Here is a 24,696-nt window from a genome sequence, read left to right as displayed (position 1 = left end):
ACAGCCGGGACCCACAATTTAACGTGCCTTCCAAAACACGGAGGAACTCGCTATGACAAAGATGGTCACCCATCTACGGACCAACCGCGGCAAGCATAGCTTAACCTGTGATCAAATCAGTTATGCGGTTATAGCTTAGCCACGAGCTCCTCCTTACTAATTTTAAACAATTATTTAAATTAATTCACTAAAAATAACATTTCACATGCTTTCAGCATACTCCATTAATTATGGGTGAGAAAAAATAATAATGAAAAATGCATAAATACGTACCAAACTACCCTTTCATTTTACAAAGGGGACTAACCAGCATAAAGGCCATCCGTCTCAATGTCATTTAAAATGGTCGGGAAACATAAATTAGGTCTACAAATCACACGTTCAAAAGGTTTTAAGCCTTCAATGGAGGGTTTCCTGTACGTTTGAAAGGCGGTGAGGACTTACAGTGCAAATTGAGCGTGACACTGGTCTCTATTGTGGTGTGCTCGAGTTTGACGTGGGCCGCGCGACACGTGAGCGTCCGACCGTCTTGGTCCATCCGCGGCGTCCAGCGGAGGAACGAGATCGTTTCGTTTTTGTCGTCTGAGTTCTGTTGGAGAAGAATTTGTTTTTATGTTAGTTATTTATTAGGTATTCAGGTTATATATTTTTTTAAGACATCCATCCATATTAATAGTAGTCAAAAATTGAAAAGGCAATGAGATTTCACTCACTTGAAGTTTATTTGCTGTCAATTCAGTAAATGTTAGTAGACTTGTTGTTACCATATTTGTTATCAGAGTAGCTATTGGGATATATCTGGGGGCACGGCAGTTCCCCAGCCAAGTTAAACTTTACATCTATCCCTACCTTTTGCGTAGCTGTAACGGACATCTGTCGATCATCCATCCACCACGTGATGACGGCGGGGGGCCGGGCGCCGACGGCCTTGCAAGCCAGCTCCGAAGTCTGGCCCACTGAGAGAGGCTGCTCTCGAGCTAATATCTCCACGAATAGAGGACGTACTGTAAAGGAAAGATATTTTAGAGATTTTTTTAAAATCAAAATTCAATTATTTTCTAGGTATTTTGGTGAATAATCTATGTATGAGGTGGATGACTGCGTGTTTTAGAATTTGTTTTATAATTAATCAGTAGCATTTCTTAATGCTAGTATTATAAAAATATTGCCGATTTAGTTCTCAAGTTCTCCGAAATCGTCTTAACTAATAATTATAGTTATACTATAAAAATTGTCATACAAATAAACAAAAAAAAATGCCCTAAATGTACGAAATAAATAATTTCAAAACAAAGTTCGTCTGAATTTGAGAACAATTTCCCGAAATATACCTACAAATAATTGCTTTCAAGACACATCCGTATTAACCATACAACGCCACATCCCAACATGAAGTTGAAATCCAAATTGACTACACGTTCATCAATCACATTCCTACATTGTAGCCCTACTTCGGGCATACACAACATTTTCCCTATCCTAGTGTACCTTAAATACTTTATTCATATAAAATGACGTAAGGATGACATACTCTGTACCCTCATCATCATTACGATGCGATTTGGTCGACCAAAATTTTGTTACGACAGTCTATTCTAACCATTAGTACTATTATTAAAATGCTAGCTTTAGCCCCTTGTTTCTCCCGTTTTCTTTATATTTTCTTGTTCTAGAAAAATCGGATTCAATCCTTTAATTTTGGTGTACATTTTGTATTTGTTCTTATCCATTGCCAATCTCCTTTAAATTCCAATAAATTCACTGCATTTTATACACATTGTCCCAATGCACGTAAAGATATAGTACTTTTAACAGTACAAAAAAATAAACTTCAGAAAAGACTCGAAACTGAAATTCCTGATTCAACGCACCAATTACCAACTAAGCTAGCAAGGAAAGTCCAAAAAAATGCTCTGTTAAAAATAGCATTACATGGTAATATATTATGTTCGCAGAACTCATTTATGTATATTATTACATAAACATATATACCCTTTTTTTTTTTTTTTTGTTTAGGCGGGGGAATCCTCATGTACACCCACTCCCTCGGGGGAGGAAATGGGTAGTGTCAGACTTTTACTGACTAAACCTGAACCGCCGTGCTACGTCATCCGCGTTGTTGTGTCGGTGTATGGCAATGCGTTGCAATATTTCATACAAAAAACATATATCCCCTGCCTCATGTCCATACATGGAAATTAACATCAGCAAACACAATCAGGACACAAGGAAATTCGAGACAACTCTGAATTAACCGACATCTCTTTAGGGAAATATGAGGTTTATTATACCTTATTTCGTCTAGTTGGACATGTTGACCTTTATCTGAATATTTATAGTTTTAAGCAATATCAAAATGAACTATATTATTCTGTCCGTATATACTGTATTCATATAAATTTAACCGCGCCTGTGACAAACATAGTAATCCTACAATTCACAAAATAACATTTTACGTTACAAAAAGCTTTACATACGGAACGAATAACCAAATAAAATGATAGCACAAAAGTATTCATTCTTTTGTAAAAATAATAAAACGAGCTAAAAACATATGAAACAGCATTCTCAATATGGTTCGGTTTGTAAAAGCGGGAGAATATAATTTTTATCCGCGCGCTGGATACGAGTTTTAGAATGCATAGAAATAAAAACCTAAAACTCGAGTGAGTCCATTAAAATTGATCTGTAATTCAATGTTTGCAACGTTTTAAGCCAGGCTTATATTTCATCGGGAATTTGTTACGTTCCACGCGCACATACAGGCGATGTGTGAGAAATCGTCCAACCTTTAAAAACGTCGGTAATCCATCAATGCGAATGAGAGTAGGCTTCCAAAATACACTTAGTTTATTTGACGCTGACCTTTTTCGTACATAAATATAGAACAATGTATAACAATAACAGTAAATGTCAAAATTAGAACTCAGCAACACTTATATTAGACCAATAAATCTATTCCACAAATTAAATCGAAGCAGCTCGAACAATGGGGAACTAAAACGCTAATGGACACCATTAACGGCGCGGATAGTTGAAAAAGTGTTGAAAACAAAAATAAGATCGTCCACTAAAAGCTTTGTTGGAAAAAGGTGAGCTTAACGTGCATTACTGAACGAATGACATCATGGGTTATTATAATGGAGAATAATTTCCTGTTCGCCGACGTGGCAATGGCGTCACGACAGGACAATGCTACACAAATAAAAACTAATGGCCCCTTAGGGGTGAGCGGTGACAAAAGAATCCTGTCTGCCGACGAACCGTCATATTCCGAGATAATCCCGGAGACTAGCGCGTTTGATATAGGTTAATCGCACGGATTTACGTGGATTCAGTTTTGCAATAACAGAAAATGAACGTTGTCGTCGTGTAATGCGGACGTTATGAAGCTTTCCAACTATTCTGCGGTATTCAATGTTATTTTTCTCCAGTACAACCGTTGCCTGAGGCAGATTGGGGAACCAGCGCGAAAAGGGCAACACTAGATTTGATTAAATAAACTGTATTTATTCCTCTTTGTAGCCTTTTATTTTCTGAAAACGAATAAAAATGATTTTTTTTTTGTGTAAATGTGGTTTTTACTTAGAAATATATTTCCACTACTTTTATGTACGGAGGGACATAAAAATAATGTAAACGTAATATTGTGTTGTAGGGATGTTGAATCGGTTATTTTATTCTTATATTTTTTTATGATAAATAACGTTAATGTTAAGGAAAACAGTCCAGGTTAACATAACAATAACATTATGAAGGGAACACTACAACAAAAGTCACTATCATATCACGTGCAATTACAATAGAACCACTTTTTTCTTTATATAAATTATGCGTCAGTTAAAATACACCCCTGGCACTCAAGGAATAAATATCAAAAAGCCTTAAATCTGTAGTCACGTTCGTAACGAATCCTTCTGTTTATTCTCATACATATAAACATCACGTATGGTATGACAGACTGCGCTGTCAACGTTCATAATGTCCAAACGCGTTTAGTTAGACAAATGACGGAATATTAGGTAACTGACGTATACACAGTCCTGTGTATCTAGATAAATTGTTGGGTTGCCTTCGTATCTTGTCGTGTACCTATATAGATCACGTATTTTATTTGCGGTCTAAACTTTCTTTGTTTCGTTTTCGGTAAAAGCAAAACCTTTACTAAAAATTTTGTTAATAGGTTGTATCTCTAGAACTGGGAAAGCTAGGCTGTTGAAATTTTCTATCAAATATATAATCGAGGTCAATTAATACTTGGAACGGTTAGAAATGTGATGGATGACTATTAGGGACCATTGACCATTTGTAATTAAGTGCGTAAAAAGTTTTAATACTTATCTAACGAGATTATAAAGGCGAAAGTTTGTGCGGGTATGAATGTTTATCACTCATGTACGCAAAAACTGCTAGACGGATTTTGATGAAATTGAATACCAATTCTAATTTTAGCCCAGATAAAGACATAGAGAATACAGCACATAAGATTTATATGGATAAAAAGTGGATCATACTTTGCAGCGATAATTGACAATCACGCAAGCAAGACTAGTACTTACAATAAATCTGTATCTGCACGTTGATCCTCAACGGAGGCACGAGCACCGTGTTATCTGCGGTACAAGTGTACACAGCTTCATAGAAGTCTCTCGTTAGTTTTGGTATCCTCAGCTCCAGTAGACTGAGCCGGGATCCGTCGTCCACTGGAGCTAGTGTGGCTATCACTTTGTCGTCTCGCCACCATCGAATTCTTGGCATTGGTTTACCTGGGAAAATGGAAACAAGTAAATATACAACTGATAAAGCAGGCATCTACGAAATTTTTTTTTTTACGTTGGTTGATGTATTTTTGTGACTAGACCAATTTTAATAATTGTATGGTACACTTAAATTAATGGATATATTACACATTGGTATTTGGAACTTAAAGTGAACTGTGTAATAATCACTTACAGGTAAACTCTGTATATGAAAAGATCGACAGTGGTTTGAGTACCTTATTTAAAGTTATTTTAACACATTTTTACATTACAGCATTATGAAAACCAATTATAAAAACATCTTGTTTCATTTCTATATCTGAAAAAAAATATGTCCCTTAGCTATCTCTTCTGTTAGTAAAATATTTACAACATTGTTCAATGATAATAATCTCGTCTTCGTTAGCTTTAGTAATAACCCAAAGAAGAGAAGCAATAAAAAAATCCAGCCGAATTTCGTCAAAGCTCCAAGAATACATAATCAAATATTTAATGCGGCAAATTGGCTAAATTGATGATTAGCAAATCTTTAGGTTGTTTGATCTTCCTTCAATAATTTATTATCAAATTTGTATACATTACAAAATGAGGCGAATCTTCTGGTTAAATAATTGACTAGTCTGCTTTAAAATTGGAGGGGTGAAAACGATTTTTTTTTCAGTAAAAATTCGATTCGACTATTATGAAATTTTTTGGAAGAAGTGTTTCGGAGAAATACATGTCGCTTAGGGGCTTATTTTGGTTAGACAAACACAACATGACTAATAGAAAGCGCACTCTACATAAATCTTCATAGTTCACAGCCCAAACATTGAATAATAAAACCCGTAACCTACTTACCGAAACCAGAATTTCATGACGTCCATAAAAATATAAAATTTAATACCTAACTAAAGGGCTGTAATTTAATATTTCTTAACGCGGGGTACTAAACAACCATTTTGCTCTACAAAATTATACTCGGTGCCTCGTTGACGTTCGAGCTAAGGATAACGTTGCTCAAAGGTGCGAGACTGCGAGTATTTTTAGGGATCCGTACCAAGAGGGTTAAAGAAAACGCTATTACTAAAGTTCGACTATCTATCAATTCTTTCACAAGGATGTATCTCATGTTAGATGGTTAAAATTTTCACAAATACTATATTGTTGTCGGGGTTAAGCAATGGTTGGTACGGTCACATAATATGTAGTTGGTTACAAATTTCTTTTGCACTTTTTATTAGTTTAGCCTATTTGTACGGGTCTCGTCGTGTCTCGTAACCGACTCTTGCTTGACCGGTTTTTGTTCTTTAGCTGGCTAGTGTACCCTTTATACCCTATTTCATTGAGTTAGCATGGACGGTCGACTGCAAACTTTCGTTGCGAAGCGACAAAGGTAACTACTTTAATTTGAACTTGTACTAGCGCCGTCACTTTTCCCTTGAAATGTCAATGTTTAACTTTTTCTACTTTATTGTGTTTGTGAAGTTAATGCTGCTTTTTATTTAATTTGATACTTTAATTCGTATGGAGTATATTTTATGGAAAGTTTTGGGGAGGTTTTGTCTGATGACATTTGGCGGACGGACAAGGGGCGAGGTAATGATGATATAACTATATAAGTCGAATTAGATATCTTTGACGTAAAATAATAACAAGTACACGGTTTTGCTTTGAAAAATATTTACGATTCGAAACGAGACATAAAAATAAAATTGGTCAATACAATAGTACTAACGTGAACTTCCGTGCGTGAAATATTAACGATGTTAACCGTTTGTAAATTGGAAAATGTTATTGTAAAATTTTAAAGGCAGAAGCTTTTGCAAGCCGAAGGCAGAACGCAGTAGAGCGAATAAAAATTCGAATACTGGAACTACTTTCTTTGTTTTTTTTTTAAAATATAATTGAATGCTTATAAGGAGAAGTTAGAAGAAGCTGGAGAAGGATATATGCCAAAGGTCAAGGACAACAGAATGGCGTAAACAATGAAAGGTCGACCATGGGATCTAAAATGAAGGTGATGATGATCATAGTGATACAGTTGGTGACAGGGTGACAAACTATAACACTGTTTTTATAAAACCACATACAATTTTACGATGATAAATAAATGAACATTTCTACTTTACCTCCACTGACAACGCAGGTGAGTTTCATACTGGTATCTTCTACATAAGGACCAGCTACTCCTATCACTTCTTTGTCAAATTCGTCAAAAATCTTCGGCTTTTCTGGAAGTTCTGTAACAAACAAATGTGACGTGAACCATAATTCCTTTAATATAAGTATTTCGTTACTATTATTGTATAAAAAAGAAACGTGATCATTCTCATATAAGTATTCATTTATACATCGTATACCTCAGGTTTAATAATTAAAAAGAAAAAACACTTCGCAGAACCAGTCTTTTTAATTTTCCGTTAAACATTTCTTAATCTGTGATACTTCGACACTTCGTAATTTGAAAAGCCTCATCCATAATCCTAAAATAAATAACAACTTAATCACACAACAAAAGTAACATAAATACAAGCATACACCAAACAATCTTAATAATTGAACCGCCACTAATTAGGCAACAGAACAATGTTTACAACCAAAAATAAATTTCACTAACAATTAATCATATCCATCCATCATTTGCTTTAAATAAACAATGCATCATTGTGATTAGATTTTCCATCATTCACGAATTAATTTTCCGAGTAATCAAGTCAGTAACAGAAGGGAAATTAATTAAATTATGAACTTTGCTAAGAATTACTTACGTAACTTTATGTAGAAATTTCCAAGTTGAAAACATGCGATATGAATTTTACATAGCTGATATATGAATCACACGCTTCTCTGTACTTTTGAAATTGTGTTCAATTGAATATTTACGTTTTAATGTCGTGCTTTGTTTTGCTCAAGATTTAATGATTGAGATACTATTTATCGCGTCATATATAATATCAAAGCCAATGTGTTACTTTGGTATATTAGTAACACGAAATTGAACAAAGAACACGATAATAAGACCAAATACCGCAATTGTTATTTTTTATTCTACATTTTTTTAAAAAACTTTGTAAACCTAAACTTGCATATACTTATAGAAAGACAAATAACATTTACAAAGCACCAAAAAAGACAGCTTCACTCTTGTTTAAGGCGAGAATAAATAAAATACTCTGATTAGGTACGGTATCTTATTAAGAAAATCTCACTAACAGACATAACCCTGTGATTTGTTTAAAATTAGGTATCACATATTTTCTAAAACCAATCTGAAAATTAAATCCAATTACAAAACTACCTAGCTAATCTTAATAAAAAGGAAGACTAAATATTTGTAGAAATAAAGAAATCGAATTGGAATATCAGACATCAATCTACACCTTATGATTCCAAAAATCTAATTATCAGGATAAAGAGGGTCTTATCAAATACAAAGATAAACAACAATAGCGATGAATAGAAATTGAATTATGACCATAATTTTAGTCGTTTTCCTATTAACAACTGAATTTATTAGCTCAATTATATTCTAGGAATTCAGATTTTTAATAATTAACTGGTTTTTTTTTCACAGAATATTAAGCCAATGAATTATTTGCTGTAAATATTCGAAACTTCAATCATTTAGACGATTAATGCAAATAATACCTAAGCTTTAATATATTATGCTCCCAGAGGAACGGTAAAGCCTTAATCTCGTTTAAAATCGCGATAGACGCAACTTGATCGATCCCCATACCTTCGATTGATCAATCTTCGTGTACTTAGCTACTGAGCTACAAACCCAGTTTCAATTTACATAGTGAAAATGCGGATCAGAAGGACCGATAAGACATTTTTTTTTTCCAAAACAGCTTACTGTCTTTTTGGATAAAAAATTCCGAAAAAATTATTCAAAATTTTGATTGACTGATTTTTTTAGATACGAAGCCCGTTTTTGTACCACCAGTAAATACGGGACCCTAATTCGTTTTCTATTATTCTTCGTTGTCTACTTTTCTATTAATAAAGATTTGATCAAAACTTTCAGTGTTTGCGAGTCCTATTCGCACTTGACCAGTTTTTTTGCTGTCGATTTTTTTTTCAATTTTGTACCTAAAAGCATTATTTATTTCAAAAGTTGATCGAAATCTGAGCAAGCGTGTTTTACTATCTTTTACGACAAAATATTTTTCTTCATCTCTCCGTTTCAAACAGTTACAATAAATATCGTACATATTAAATAGCTCCACAAAGATTTGTTCCAATACCAACGCTGTTGACATGAGTGGGCGTAACGGTCTTCAGCAAATATTTACCGGACACACTTGTTATTTGTTCCGAGTGTTTGTTCGTGTAAAATTGTATTCATAAACGAGTAACGTCTGGAGCAAAACTAGTTTCGTAAGCGAATATTGGCTCACATAAAAGCAACATGCGCTAAACTTGTTTGTATATTAAATAGTCTTTCTAACCACGAGATTCTAAACTGAAACTTTGATATTAAATATTTAATTTGAGGCCTCCCTCCCGCCTGCTATGAATATTATTACATCATCTAAATATACTGTGTACTCGTATGTGATTTATGTTGAAATAACGGGTATTTAATATTTTGGGTTGTAATATAAAATTATAGCATGGTTTTGATAACATATTGTATTATAGACGGTGTAAATTAGACAGGATTCAATGACGAAGTAAGTAGAGAGTAGTGCATATTACAAATAATTTGAGACAAAACTTGGTAACACTGTCAAAAAGTGTCAGAGTGAGATTACGAGTTAATAAATAGACTTGTTTTTAAATGGCTATTCGCCAAAATGTTCTTCAAAATATCTACGACGGAATGTCATTATTTTATCGCGGGAGGTTTCACTTTCAAATCACACACCTAGGTTCAGAAATAGCATTAATGAAACAAAATATTTATGATTCTACGCTGGGATCGAAACAATAAAATATAAACTTTCCATAAATTCAAATCCTCGTGTAAATTTTGGTTAACACTTGTAGTCAACGTTCCACTTCACAGAAAACCGGCATGATATTATAATTACATACCATCAATTATTGGGCATACATTTTGAAATACACGATATTCCGCTATTCATATTAGCTTCGAAATAATCAGATTATTTGACACCTAATTTTAATTCCAGACTACATTTTGCGATGGGCCTTGCTTTAACAGAATAAGAATAAGAATCATTTATTTGCCATAAACATGTGTATACATACATGCACACGCAGGTGCATGCATGTAGGATGACATTATATTAGGTATGTGCTTAAAAACATGTTTGCCACTTGCCATGGCATGCAAATATTTGTATAAAAAAAAACTTAACGGTCGTGAAATCATAAAAATTGGATACAGATGGGGCCAGACAACGTAACTATTGAATATTAATACAATATTTGAAACCTCCTTTAAGCAAAGGCTTGCTTACAGAGCTCTTACGATTGGCAAGCCAGTTTTCACTGGCTCGTTCTCACCTTAAGCCCATATTGTAAAGCAAAACCTTCCTTTTCATTTTCCTCATTGAGCTAATTGAGGCCACTCCTTATCACGTCACTCATAAAATTGAAACTCGTCATATGGTCCCATTATAACCAAGTTCACACGTTTAAATCAAGACAGTAAACATATAGAACTTTACCTCCATAATCACACGTACAGTTACCCCACCGTGGGAACCTAACATCTGACCCATTCTCTTTTATTTTACAGATTGAAAACGTTACAACTGCGCGGCAGATGAGGTCCAGTAACGAAAAAAGACACGCACGCCTACTGCCTCCTATAATTGAGTTACCCTACATTAAACTTTACCCTCGGTTCGTATATTGCTAAAATAAAAGCCTCGAAAGACATCCCAAATTAATGTAGCCCAAAATCGTTTCGTCGTTTGAGATTTTAGATGGTATTCTTTTGGTACGCGATTATGATGTACGAATTGTATTGGTTGTGTTTTATCTTACGTACTTGTGTACTAATAGTAGTAATAGGCTTAATAAAAAGTTTATGTGGTTAACAGCATGATATACGTTTGTTTAATGTCTTCATAGCCACATTTTCTAGAAAGTTAGCTATTAACTAACACTCTAGATTGTAAGTGAAAGTGTATGACATGAAAAAATAACGGTCAAATGCGAGTTGGATTCGCGTCACTGATAGTTCCGTGTTAAAAAAAGCAAGCGTATAAAACAATCATTGAAATCTCATAAGGTTTAAAAAACGTTACAAATGTATAAAACATCACTCCCCCGTTAAATTAAGTTAAAGTAAATCTTGATTTTACTTCAGGAAATAAGTCAAGTCAAAGTACCGCAAACTTCTTCAAAGCACAAAATAAAAAGTGCGACCATCTTAGAATATTTTCATTTTAAACAAAACTATATTTTTCAGCTTTAATCAAAACGGTGGGCAAATGTAAAGTAATTTTTCTGGTTTCAAGATATTTTTACATCAAACATTCTTTGAGAATACTATGGTTTGTAGTTGATATAAATTGCTCGTAATATTTTTCTCTGGCTTCTACGTAAAGGGGAAAGTGATTTAACTTTCACAACATTTGTGGGGCTTGGGCAAAATGTCTGTTAAGTAACACAAAGACTGATAGATAGAATTACGAAGGTTTAATAGGACTTTTTTAAAGAGCAGGGTTTGGAAAAACCGTTTATCAATTTCAATATTAAGAACAATCTACTACAAGAAACAAAAACCGGTTATATGCGAGTCGAACTGGATACAGAGGGCTCCGTATGAATAGCCTGAAGAAAACGAAAAGAAAGAAACTTAGCAAAAAATATTGTCACCCATTGAATTTATGACTTTACCAATTGTTATTCTAATAAAACGAGCACGTTGAGATTCAAATGAGAACTACTTTATTTTAATTTTTACACAGATAAAATATAGTAATACAGGCTGTTAGTTTCTTACTAGTGACAACAGATGTCAGTAGCAGTATATAAGGTTGATTACTTAGATATAAATTACAACACTCCCACTATATCTAATAATCATAACCATAAGCAAAAAAAAACAAATATTAGGTAACATTTTACACAATTACCAATCCTAACAACTCCATAAAGGCATAATGTTTCTTAGCACACAAACTTTTAGTAAACAAGTCAGCGGGCATGTCAGCAGTCGATAAATAGGATAATTTTACTATATTATTTGAAACACACTCTCTGGCAAAATGATATTTTTCATCTATGTGCTTAGATTGTTTGTGAAATACTGGATTCATCGACAACTTCTGTGCACTCTGATTGTCATTAAACAAACTTAAAGTATACAATTTATTTGTGATTTCAAACTGCAAAGTTCTTAAATATATTGCTTCTTTACATGCTTCTGAAATACTCATGTATTCAGCTTCACAGCTTGAAAGAGCTATTGTTTTTTGTTTCTTACACTCCCAGGATATTACACCATTGGATAACAAAAAACAATAACCAGTATATGACCGTCTATCATATGTATTGTTTGCCCAATCAGCATCAGCAAAACCTTTAATTTCTTTGTTTCCATTCTTACAATATTTAATACCAAATGATTTAGTCTTTTTTAAATATTTTAAAATTCTCTTAGCATAATGCCAATGCTCATCAGTATGATTAATATTAAACTGGCTTAAATAGCTTACAGAATAAGTTATGTCTGGCCTGGTTAAAACCGACAGGTACATTAGACTACCTATAAGCTGCTGATAGGGCACTTGTTTAGTTACATTTTGACCAGTGTTTACATTTAACTTAGTCTCCATTGGAGTTTCAACAGTCTTCCAGTCTGCCATTTGAATTTTTTCTAATAAACTCTCAATATAACTTTCTTGATTTAAAGTAACAGACCCTTCCTTTTTATCAAATTTAACATTCATACCAAGACACTTTTTTACTTGCCCTAAATCCTTAATTTTAAATTTATTAGACAATATTTCCTTCAGGCTATTTGTTTCCTTTTTATTATTGGAGAAAATGAAAAAATCATCGACATATAAGGCCACTATAGTTACCATATTCTCAATTTTCTTTGTATACATACAATGTTCTAATTTAGATTTCTTATAGCCATTTATAATTAAACAACTATCTACCTTTTTGTTCCAGGCCCTGGACGCCTGTTTTAAGCCATAGATTGCTTTATTAAGTTTTAACACTTTCTTAGAGTTATCTGGGGAATTAAAACATTCAGGTTTTTGCATGTATATAGTCTCTTCTAAGTTACCATTTAAAAAAGCAGTTTTTACATCTAAATGTGTAACATCAAGATCTAATTGGACTGATAATGAAAACAAGAGTCGTAATGTTGTATGTCTAACAACAGGCGAGAAGGTTTCCGTATAATCTACTCCTTGTTTCTGGGAAAAACCTTTAGCTACAAGTCTGGCACGGAACCTAACCTTACTTTCACTATCATATTTCTTACACAAAACCCATCTACATTTAACTATAGTACTGTCTTTAGGTGCATCAGTAAGTTCCCAAGCATCATTATCATCAAAACACTGTAATTCATCCCTTATTGCCTCTAACCACTGTTCCCTATCTGGTCCTTTTAGAGCCTCATCAAGTGAAAGTTCACAAGCATTTTTAGTAACACTACTTTCCAAACACATATTAGAATGACCATACCTGTCCGGCTTCTTTCTTTGCCTAGAGGAACCACTTCTTTTAACACTCACAACACTTTCCACACTGTCATCAGAAGAATCATCTGGTACATAAGTCTCATCATTATCATCATGAGAAATTTCACTTCCTGATTCATATGACGTGTCTCCCACTGAATCCTCAATGGTTTGTGATTGTTTAGTTTCCTCAATCTGGACTACACTTTCTGTTTGTTCAGCATTTTCCATTATGATCACATCACGGCTTGTTGTGATATCCTGAGTGCTTGGATTGTAGACTCGATAACCTTTTACATCCTTTGAGAAACCAACTAGAATCCCTTTTACAGCCTTTTTATTCCATTTGAGACGCTTCTCTTTTGGAATGTGCATCATCACTATACTTCCAAATACCCTTAAGTGGCTAATATCTGGCTTTACTCCATTCCACATCTCAAAAGGTGTTCTATTCAATTTTGCAGCTACTATCCTATTTAGCAAGTATACCGCAGTATTGGCTGCTTCAGCCCAAAAGGTTTCATCCATTTTAGCATCAAAGAGCAGACACCTTGCTTTCTCCACCACAGTGCGATTAAATCTCTCTGCCAGGCCATTCTGTTCTGGTGTGTATGGGTTACTTTTCTGATGAACTATTCCAGCTTTACTTAAAAAATTATCAAACTCTTTATTTACAAATTCTTTCCCATTGTCGCTTCTAATAATCTTAATTTTTCTGTTTAATTTATTCTCCACCTCAGCTTTGTATCTTTGAAAACATTCAAAAGCTTCATTCTTGCTTTTCAAAAAATAAATATAGGTGTAGCGACTATAGTCATCAATAAATAAAATAAAATATCTGGAACCACCAAGCGACACATTCTTGAATGGCCCACATACATCTGTATGTATTATGTGCAGGAGATCATCACTTCTATTTCCATAATGTGGATAGGGTAAACGATTTTGTTTCCCTTCGCAACACACTATACATGAAGACTTCGTTATTTCTGCCTTTCTATCAAGTGTAAGACCTTCCACAGCTTCTTGCATTTTACTTAAATAGTTACTGTTGACATGACCAAGCCGGCGATGCCAAGTTTCACTCGAGGACACCACTGCAGCCAGCCTTTCAGGCATTCTCAACTTATAAACTCCATTTAATAAGTCAGCTGTAGCAACTAGCTCATTACACTTATTCAATATTTGACAGCCATCATCTTTAAACAGGACCTTGTTGCCTTTTGCGATCAATTGACTAACAGAGATGAGATTCGTGGTCAAACTAGGTACACATAATACACCTTCAACAACCACATCATACTCACAGTTATCTGTCAATGTTGTTAATCTCACATCGCCAGAGCACTTGACAGACACTTTTTCCTTATTCGCAACAATAATTTCTTGGACTGTATGATTGTTCGACACATTTGTAATCCAATGCTCATTCGCTGTTAAATGGCCACTAGCACCTGAATCAATGTACCAATCATTCTTTGAGAAACAACCATTTAGGAACATGGCACTGAACACATTTGTCTGTTTACGTTCAATGAATTTGTTATTCGATGAATCTTTTACATCCTTAGGACATTGATTACGATAGTGTCCCGTTTGTTTGCATTTGTAACATTTGATTACTTTCTGTTTTGACCGTAACGTTGACGTTGACGTCTGAGTTCTTCCGGTATTGGCGCCATATTTTTTTTGATAACTCGCAAATGCTCCGCTAACGTCGCCACTGTCTTCCTCTAAGTCCATCAATTTTGTTTTAATGGCGTCGGCCGTTATATTAATGCCCGAATGTTCAATTGCCATTATCATTGGCGAATATTTTTCAGACAATCCAGCTAAAAGCAATGATCCTACCCACTCATCATTGATATGAAAGCCCGATCCACTTAACTTTTGGCTCGTTTCTATGATCTGAGTAATGTAGGACGTCATAGATGTACAATTTTCAAGACGAATTGATATTAAAGTTCTCAATAAGCTGATCCTTCTGGTAAAACCGGAATCATCGAATAAATGTTTCAATTTTTCCCATAGTTTCTTCGTATTTTCGACATCCTTGATATGTACATATAGCGACGAGTCAATCGTTAGAATCAATTTTGCCTTGGTTTTCGCATCGGCTGCGGCTCCATCTGGATTCGTGACTTTGATACAGTCCGAAGTACCTTCCAGTATTAGAAAATTCTCCGCGGCGAAGGCCCACTCCTGGTAGTTCTCGCGACCTTTTAATTTCGGCACGCTCACAACGTAATTCGAACTCATTTTCACCAGCACAGTGTATTCTCAGTCCACACAAACTTATACAGCACTAACTTGCAAGTTCTTAACGAGAAAAACACGTAATTCTGGGCCCATAACCTCTAATAAAACGAGCACGTTGAGATTCAAATGAGAACTACTTTATTTTAATTTTTACACAGATAAAATATAGTAATACAGGCTGTTAGTTTCTTACTAGTGACAACAGATGTCAGTAGCAGTATATAAGGTTGATTACTTAGATATAAATTACAACAGTTATTTATCCAGCTAGCTGCAGAAATTAGTATTATCCATGAAAATTTTAACTTTATCCATGAAAGAGTCCGTTGTCAGCCAGACGGAAAGAAAGCAAATCCTATGTTGTGGGGTTCTGTTAATACCCGTTACGTTCGGAATCCTTAAAAACAGCGCAATAGCATCGGGCACATAGCTATCCATCATATCTAACTATCCACCAAAAAAATTACATTCAAATCGGTCCAGCATTTACTGAGATCAGAATGTTCAAACGAAAACAGAACTCGAGCTACGATCAAACCTATCAATGATCAACAAATCATGATTTTCACTCAAACATCACACATTAATACGGATGTATTTACAGATTACATAATTCGACAAGGCAATAAAACTAAAAGAATTATTAGCCAATAAAACTGAGTTTGGACCGATGCCAGGATGCAATATGCAGCCACAGACGGTGGAGTAAAATGGCTTCTTTATTGAGCTCTCTTTTTTGCTTCTAGATATAATTCTTGGATTAGAATGTAAAATGAAGTTGGTGTGTATTGTTCTCTTAGATATGATTTTTAAATTCATATTAAAACCTTCTTGGTTATTGAAATAAATGTTTGTTTTGAAATTAAAGCGATGACTTTTGTAAATTGAAGTTAGTGCAAAGTATCAATTAAGATAGAGGAATGTAAATTTAATTTCTACAAGTAAAAGTAATATCATCACACCAACTAAGTTTAATCGTTTCCTAACAAAACATATTCTGATGTTGGGATTCCGTACGCAAAGGAAATAAACAAAACCCAGGCATCCCTGTATTTTCGCCTGACATCGGGCATATTTTTTTGTTTCTACTAAAACAACATATGCTTAAAACAAACGAAGAAAGAACTCCCTTGCTTAACCTCAATCTTGGTTAAGCAAGGGAGTTCTGGTTATAAATTTGTAGGTTTTCCCCCTTATCTTATTTGTCAATCAACCAATTACTACGAAATACTCATTATAGCGACTCCGACTCGCACTTAACCGGGTATTGTAATCGAAAATAATATACCATAATACATTTCTGATTCATTGTCTACTTAATATAATTCTGTACCTAATAGACTTCTACACAACGAGAATCCCAAACAATAATCCAACCGACATTTACATCTAAACATTCCATAACTCCTAAAACGCAACTTCATCATGCCGGAGCAAGATGTCTGCCAATAAACCGATACTATTTGGCTGCGTTCCGATACCACACATAAATTTATAATGGACATGGGAACCAGGTGACTTGAACAGTCATAAAATATTGATACACCAACATTCTGTGGTAAATAAAGGCTTATTGATAGAGTTTAAGCCGTGTACACAGTCAATATTGGAGGTACTAAAGGCTACATACTTGATACCGGTTTGATATAATTGGTTATCAATATTATTGACTCTACTCAGGAATATTACTTGATGTATCTCTTTCCTTTCTCTATCCGTCTCTGTCACTCACTCTAGTTTTGGTTTATGTTTTAAGCAACTTACTTTGTAAATGATTGATGTTTGATGTTGTTGAGATTTTTACAGTTTTTCTCTATAATTTTAAGTGTATTTTCTTGGAAATCTGTGTTTCTCTGGCCTATTGATAAAAAACCCTACGAATTGCACTTGACCGGGTTTTATTATGAGGACTCCTTGGAAAAATATTTTGAAATGGCGCGGATTTTTTTCCTCAAAAGGATCTAAACCAATTTTTTGTTTTGGTCTCTTGTTATTGTGTATTTTTAAGAAGTTTAGTATGGAGTGTTTTAAAAAATCGATTGTTGCAAATCTGTCATTATATTTTCATCTGTAAAGCATGTTCAAAGTAATTAATTTATATTTTTTTTCCGCAAATGATATTAAATCTTGGAAAAAGTAATTCATTTTGATATGTGCTCATGTGTGCTTGGTGGTTATTAATTCATTACGCTTTTTCGTAAATTAAAATTTCTTATTAGCATTTTCTAAGTATTCTGTTTAGGTAGGTATTTAAATATAGTATTGTTATTTGTATAGGAATAATAAGATTCCTGTGAACGTTATAAACCAATCCTAACCCTAATTCTAGGGCTCTTCACTCACGTTATTATTGAGTCAATACACTAACAATGTTGCTTGACCATATTTGCTATAAAGGTATTAAAATCTATTATGCCTAGTAACAACATTGTATTTCTTAATGGAGGATGTCAGCTGCCTTTAATATTAAAAAAAACTAGCAGCACTCAGAGTTCAGAGGAAAAAGGCTAAAGAATCTCAATTTTCCAGTAATAATGGTCACCCATCAAATTGATGACTGTAGTTTGATCTCTATGTCATGCTTTTGTATCGAAAACAGAAAACAAAATTTCTTTGGAAAAAATCAATCTAGCTATCTCAGTACATGGAACACAGTCTGGTGGTAGACAGATAGTAAGTATATAGGTTCCCTTAGTAATAGGGTTCCAAGCCAAACCTGTGAATACGGAACCCTAAAAAGGAAGTCATTTCAAATAATTTCAAAATAAAAAGGAATCCTGTACTTCTGCAGTTTCCAACGTTTGCTTTAACAATGTTGTGACCCCTTTGTTAACTCTGGTCCGGAAAGAAAATAAAGAGTTCACAAAGTCCCCCAAGTTGTTTCGGAAAATTGCTTCATATTTGCACTCACCGGTGGAATTTAAAAACAACGTAATTCTGATTTTTTCTTTGAATAATACAAGCTAACTGTTGAATTTTGCAAAAAGTTTTTCCTTGATTACTTTAAGTAAGTTCCGTTTCTTAGTTTTAGTAGTTAAGAACTATTCTATTTATCTGTCCTAAAAGTGCCAGTAGAGAATTAAAAAATAAAAATAAAGTCTTAAAAATACATTCAAATTGAAAACTGCCATTTTGAAGTCCATTGAAAAGTATTAGGTGAGCTCTATATGGCCAGAGGTAAACTAATTATAAAGATCCTAAACGATATCAAAAGCATATCGAAATAAATTTCATTTTAACAAGTAATGACACAAACACATAAAAGCTTTATCAGCTACCAATAAAGTATAATTGACCGTAGAATATTAAAGGCAAGCTCACAAGAGCTGCCTGCATTCGAATGCGATCGAAATAGTTGCTATAAATGTTAAATGAACGATCCTAGACAGTGCTCGCGTTTGTACCGAAGCAGGGTGATATCTTGTCAGACTATGAATATTGTACATAACTGTCTACCTAAAAGTGTCACTGGGTGTATCTGCACGTAATAATGTAATAGTATGCGCTTCCTACGACCTCAAAGGCCAGATTTTTACCGTTGTGTGAGCGAGATGCAGCTCTACAATGTAGAGCGCTGTCTCGTTTCCATGACTGCTATAGTTTTACTTTAAGAGATCATGGTGCCGGTGTACTGCAGTGCTATTGAGTTTGGTTTGAATTTACATTAATACTGTTAGCTAAGTAACCAAGGTATTTGTTGGTCGTGCTTATTATTTTAATAAGATCATATTTACTGATATTTTCAATGCACACTAACGAAATGAGAGTATTGATATTTTAATTAATTTGCTTCTATTTCTGAGGATTTTGTATTAACTAGTATCGTAGTAACTAATAACAAAATAGTGTTTTACGTTGACTATGACACTGAAACTCAAAACGCACATACTTCTTGAAATATGAGAGTGCAACTTTAAAATTTATAATTTGGAATGATAGCTATCATCTTCATTTTACCTTCAAACATTTCTTTACATAAATCAATAACGAGTTTTAGTATCTATAATAATACACCTGAAAACGATAACTTCTGATGGTCCTTAACAAGTCCTAAATAAACTACTCAAAAGTTGTTAAAAGTATCTCAGATGATAATTAGCAAAAGCCTTGAGCGATTCTTGGAGCTGATCTTGAATAACATCAAATACTGTTACGATAGAGCAATTAATCAGTCTCTACGTACAGTTCGTACTGGTCCTTCGAGCCGAATATCGAATTTATTTAGGTTATCTTATTTAGTTGGAGAGACAACAATAAATGAGTATTTGGTAAAGGATTGCGAGCAACTTTTTATCGTAGATATGATATTGGTAGGAGTTTGAGTGCATTCTCGTAGTACACTTTGGATAGCTCATTGTGTTTAAGTAATGTGATGATTTACACATTATTTGTAACAATTTTTTTTTCTAACAATTTCTCAAAAAACGTTTCGTATCAACTAATTACACATTAGGTATACTTTGTAATTAAAGAGCACAATTTTTGGGCATGTCCTTAATTGCTACAAAAAATACTCACCAATAACTTCCAGCAAAATCTTATGGTTCCTCGTGGGCGATATTTTGAAGTCGACACGACAGCGATACATGGCTCTGTCGGTCGGTATGACGTCACGTATCCTGAGGGAAGACGGCGTGGCGGCGTGCCACCGCGCCCGCCCGCCCAGCACGTCGTCCGCCCAATGTGCTGATGGTCCTTTTATACGGCCGTCGTAACTGAGGACAAGTTTGTTATTTTTTAATTTCAATTCCATTTCGTTTTGTGGAATATGTTATCCAGATATTGATTTACCCTGTTCCAGAGCTAAATATGAAAGTGGATCGGTATTGAGTACGATTGTAGGTAAGTCTTGATACACGAAAATGTTTTACCCGATTTGGATGATTTTAGTTTAAAACATTTGTGAGTAAACGGAAAAGTTTCAACCGAGACTACGGAAATGATGGCTGCACGTTTATATACTTGCTGAAACAATAATAAAAAATTTTGTATTCGAATAAAAATTAAAAGCAATAATTGTATTTCATAAACTCTGAATAAACCTTTCACTTTGAACTTACAAAAGTTCAATGCGTTTTCAACGTGCTTCGAAATGAAAACGTTTTCACTCATTAATATTTCATAAGCCACTTCCAGTTTAAGGCGAGTTCAGCCCTGTCCTATTCTTTTATACAGTCACCAACATAAATCAAAATGGAGGATCAAAGTGTAAGAGCGGGACGATTTTTATAAATTGCATAATTATGCAGTTTAGCGTAGAAAACCTTGGGGACAAATTTTTATACCTCGCATTTATGAGCTCAACGTCGGAGGGTATCAAAAGACTAAAATAAAATTGAAAAGGCAAAAGACGTGAGGAAATAGGGGTGGGAAAAAACATCCCGCAGTTGAAAAGTAAGAATATGAATAGAAATTAGTGTATTTAAATCCTTAGTAGCGGAAGTAATCCTGACAAACATTGTGAATGCGAAAAAGATTTTGTTTGTTTTAATTTCATGGATAACTCATTAAACAGATTTCTTAGTTATCTTACTAGCGTTAGACAATATTTTAGAAAAGAAAGAATATTGCCATATATTCCTACTAAATACGCAACTACACAAATATTACGGCGCGCCGTTTATAGTAGAATACTTCTAATTAAAAATATCTGTTACTTAGCCAGACAGCCGAAAAATTGTGTGTATTAAACTACGAACTAGAGAGTACGAAGGATATACATGCTTTATATTTAGAGTTATTTCATTCAGTTTACGTGTCATCAAAATCACCGTCAAATATAGTTTAAATAAAGGCAATTTTGCTGTCCAAATATTGCCAGTTTTAGCACTAACGTGCAGTCATTCTAGATATGAATTTCAAATAGTAATTTTAGAATGGTAATCACGACTCACTTCTGAACAGCAGATATTAAAATAAATATTTGTCCAAATAACACGAGGGATTCCAATCACTGACAAAAAAAATACAATTTGTTTTTTTTTATGCTGTTGATTAAATACTAAAATTTTAATGGGTATAACTCCCATTGGGGTTTTAAACCATCATAGAGGCGAATGGCAATGCAAATGTGACCTTTTTTCTAATAAATTGTCGTCGTTACGTTTTGTAGGTCAAATAAAGAACTGTTTTATACTTAAAACAAAAGTGTTTTATTTTTTGTGTTGCATTTGTTTATTTGGACTTTGTATGTATAGTGACATAATAGTTGGTTTATATTTAGTTAACACACAAAGTAGGTGTTTTCATGAATGTCATTGGTCGTGTTAGGTATAAATATTAGTAGTCTAAAAATAGACATGAGTATTGATTCCACTTATTTTAAATTAAAATTATGTAGTTTTTGATAGAACATTAATTTGAAAGATAACCTTGAAATTAAAATCTATTACTACGAATAGGTTATTATATTTATAGTTATTGCTTGAGAACATTCAAAACTACGATACTATTTTAATATTTTCACCCAGAGTTTTGTCAACAAGTACTGTGTATTATAAACATAAGAGTAAACAAACTTCAAATCAATTGTAAGCTTTATCTCAACACAATAAAATATAATATCCCTTGTAGTTAGTACAAACTAGTTAACAAAAAAAGCTATAATAAAACACAGAAACAACCGACACATAACAACTTTAAACGGAGTCGGCTCTCCAATATATCGGTTAAGCGATTAATCGGATTCATTTGACATTTAAAACTCACAAACCGATTTTACCTGTCACATAAATACCGATGCTCCTATCCGATTGTTTCGATTTGCAATTGTGTTTTAAATGTTATCTCGATTCTGATGTTAATGATGTGAAAGGGGTTTGTTTTGATAGACTAATGATTAATCTTATTTATAGGATGGTGATCGTTATTATTAGTATTGAGTTACAGGCCGATCTCATAAATTAAATACTACTATTTTAGTTAAATTTCGAAATTTTAAAGCCAGTAATGCGAGCGACTTAGAAAAGAACGTAATTATAGACGATATATAAAATATGCTACTCGTTAGGTATTATTCTCCCTTATTATATTTACATGAAATATAAAGTGACATCTCAAGGGACCAGACGTCAAAAAGTCGTAATGCTATGAATAATAATAGTGACTCATATTTTACTTTTACGCACAGTCAAACTCGCCAATCCTAGGAAATCATTAAACAACTAAACGATTGACAATCTACATGAACGACAAAAATTTTCGTCATAAAGAAGCAGAAAGAAAAACAAGTGTCAGTGCGAGCTTAATCGCGACAATTCCCTTTGAACCAGAACAAAAAACCGACAATGGTATCAGCATTCATGCTCGCCCGATCACACGGAATATTCATGATGTGTAACGAATACCGCCACTAATCGCAATGCCACGAATCTTCGTTAAAAGGAGACTCTACAAAATGCTTCCAAAAACGCTCTACAAAATACTCTACCGATTTATTTTTTACTTGGTTTTAAAGCAGTCGATTTTAATCGGTCTAGACCGTTTTAAATTAATAATGTATGAGCTAAGCTGGTTAATGAGGGATGTAGTTTTAGCTTTAATATTATTAGACAGTGGTTTAGAGTTTATTTTTGTAGCGTACTAGAAAGTAGTACAAAGTTGTGAGGTTTTTATAAAGCTGTGAATTAGTTTAATCTCAGTTAGGAGTCTGTTAGTAGAAGGTATATAGAATGGTAAAAGTAAATTTCATAGGCGTTGAAAAATGACTCTTCAATCTTAATTTGTCTACTAAGTTCCTTTTAGTAAATTCATTACTTAGGTAAAACTCCAGCTCCCACTCGTCCTAAAAGCTTTTAGTTAAATATACTGAAACTTTAATTTCACTTTTATGATAAGTAGGTACAAAAACCTAAAAAAAAATCATAGTCAGTTTGACATCACGTAAGTTTCAAAATAAAAACCGGGCAAGATAAATCGCGAGCCAAAACTAGCAATAAAATACACCAGACTCATAAATACCCAATAAATAGACAGCGAGACACTTACAAAAACAAAACCTAATATCGGTGGCATACGATACAAATACGGTCTTAAGATTGATCAGCTTCACCGCCGATCTTGTAGAAATATCCCATCCCTCCCATCCTGCTACATTTCCCACGTCCCAGCGAATAGTGACGGATTGCGATATATGTATTTATGTATCTTCAACTGATATTCGGATATTATATCGATGTTGATTGATAGTCTTACTCGATTATAGTTATGTTTTTCGATTGACGAACTCACTTACGAGTAATGATATGATGAACGGAAAATTTTGTCGTTTAAAATGTTCTATCGTCGTAATAATGTTGGCCTTTGATGAAATGGTTTTAGTTTGAGTATTTACATGCGCTCTTGGTATTAACATAATTATTATCTCTAGCTCTAGTGTTGTTTGAGACCCTATGATTAATGAACAAGTCTTCGATACCCGACGATTTTAATCTATCCCAACATAGCGTGGGATTTTTGGAGTTTTTGATTATGAAAGTTATTCCATTTCGCATTGCCATATATACAAAGAGTCCACTATTATTTACAGTTATTAACGTTATTGTTGTTGTAATTGAATCTCTTGCCGTACTATGTTCATTTAAAAGGTCCTTTCATCGAAAAGTTTAACCAAAAAAATCGTCATTCTTAAAATTGGACACAGTTATTTTTACATATTTTCCACCGCTTAAAACATTCTACCCAACTAAAATCCACATTCACATCGGTTATTACTTCGAAATCCATTGGAAGTTTTGCGGAAATCATTTTTCAAAACCAAAATACGTACACTTTGTTTCAGCTTGGTAGTCACTAGCGGCACTAGCGGCACTAGCCAGTGGCTCACTATTCACTTTGAATGCATGATTGATAGCGAAAATTCCAGAATTTATGTCGATATTTTCGCTATCCGCCTTGTTCTGTTCATACTAGCCAGAAATAAATGATGCGATCTCAACTGCGAGTATGTGTCGAAGATAGAGTGCTGTTTTAGTATATTTTAAGTTGAAATGAATTTCTGTTTTGAGTTTAGCCTTCCTTTTCGTTCAGTAGCTATAAGGTAAAAATAGAATGCTGTTACTACGACTTCG

General features: G+C 33.9%; 1 protein-coding gene across 1 annotated transcript in view; it reads right to left on the bottom strand.

The window, feature by feature from the left end:
- Positions 1 to 24,696, bottom strand: part of LOC113508589 (nephrin-like) — a 92,396-nt gene that overhangs the window by 15,426 nt on the left and 52,274 nt on the right. Inside the window, exons 3-7 of the mRNA XM_026891712.1 lie at positions 20,147 to 20,343; positions 6,872 to 6,982; positions 4,560 to 4,766; positions 850 to 1,004; positions 445 to 589 (exon numbers count right to left, since the gene is read on the bottom strand). Coding sequence (XP_026747513.1) covers positions 445 to 589; positions 850 to 1,004; positions 4,560 to 4,766; positions 6,872 to 6,982; positions 20,147 to 20,343 — 815 coding nt within the window. The remainder of the gene's footprint in view (positions 1 to 444; positions 590 to 849; positions 1,005 to 4,559; positions 4,767 to 6,871; positions 6,983 to 20,146; positions 20,344 to 24,696) is intronic.

This window comes from Trichoplusia ni, chromosome 2 (assembly GCF_003590095.1).
Source record: "Trichoplusia ni isolate ovarian cell line Hi5 chromosome 2, tn1, whole genome shotgun sequence".
Lineage (NCBI taxonomy): Eukaryota > Metazoa > Arthropoda > Insecta > Lepidoptera > Noctuidae > Trichoplusia > Trichoplusia ni.
This window is presented reverse-complemented; position numbering and strand designations above follow the sequence as displayed.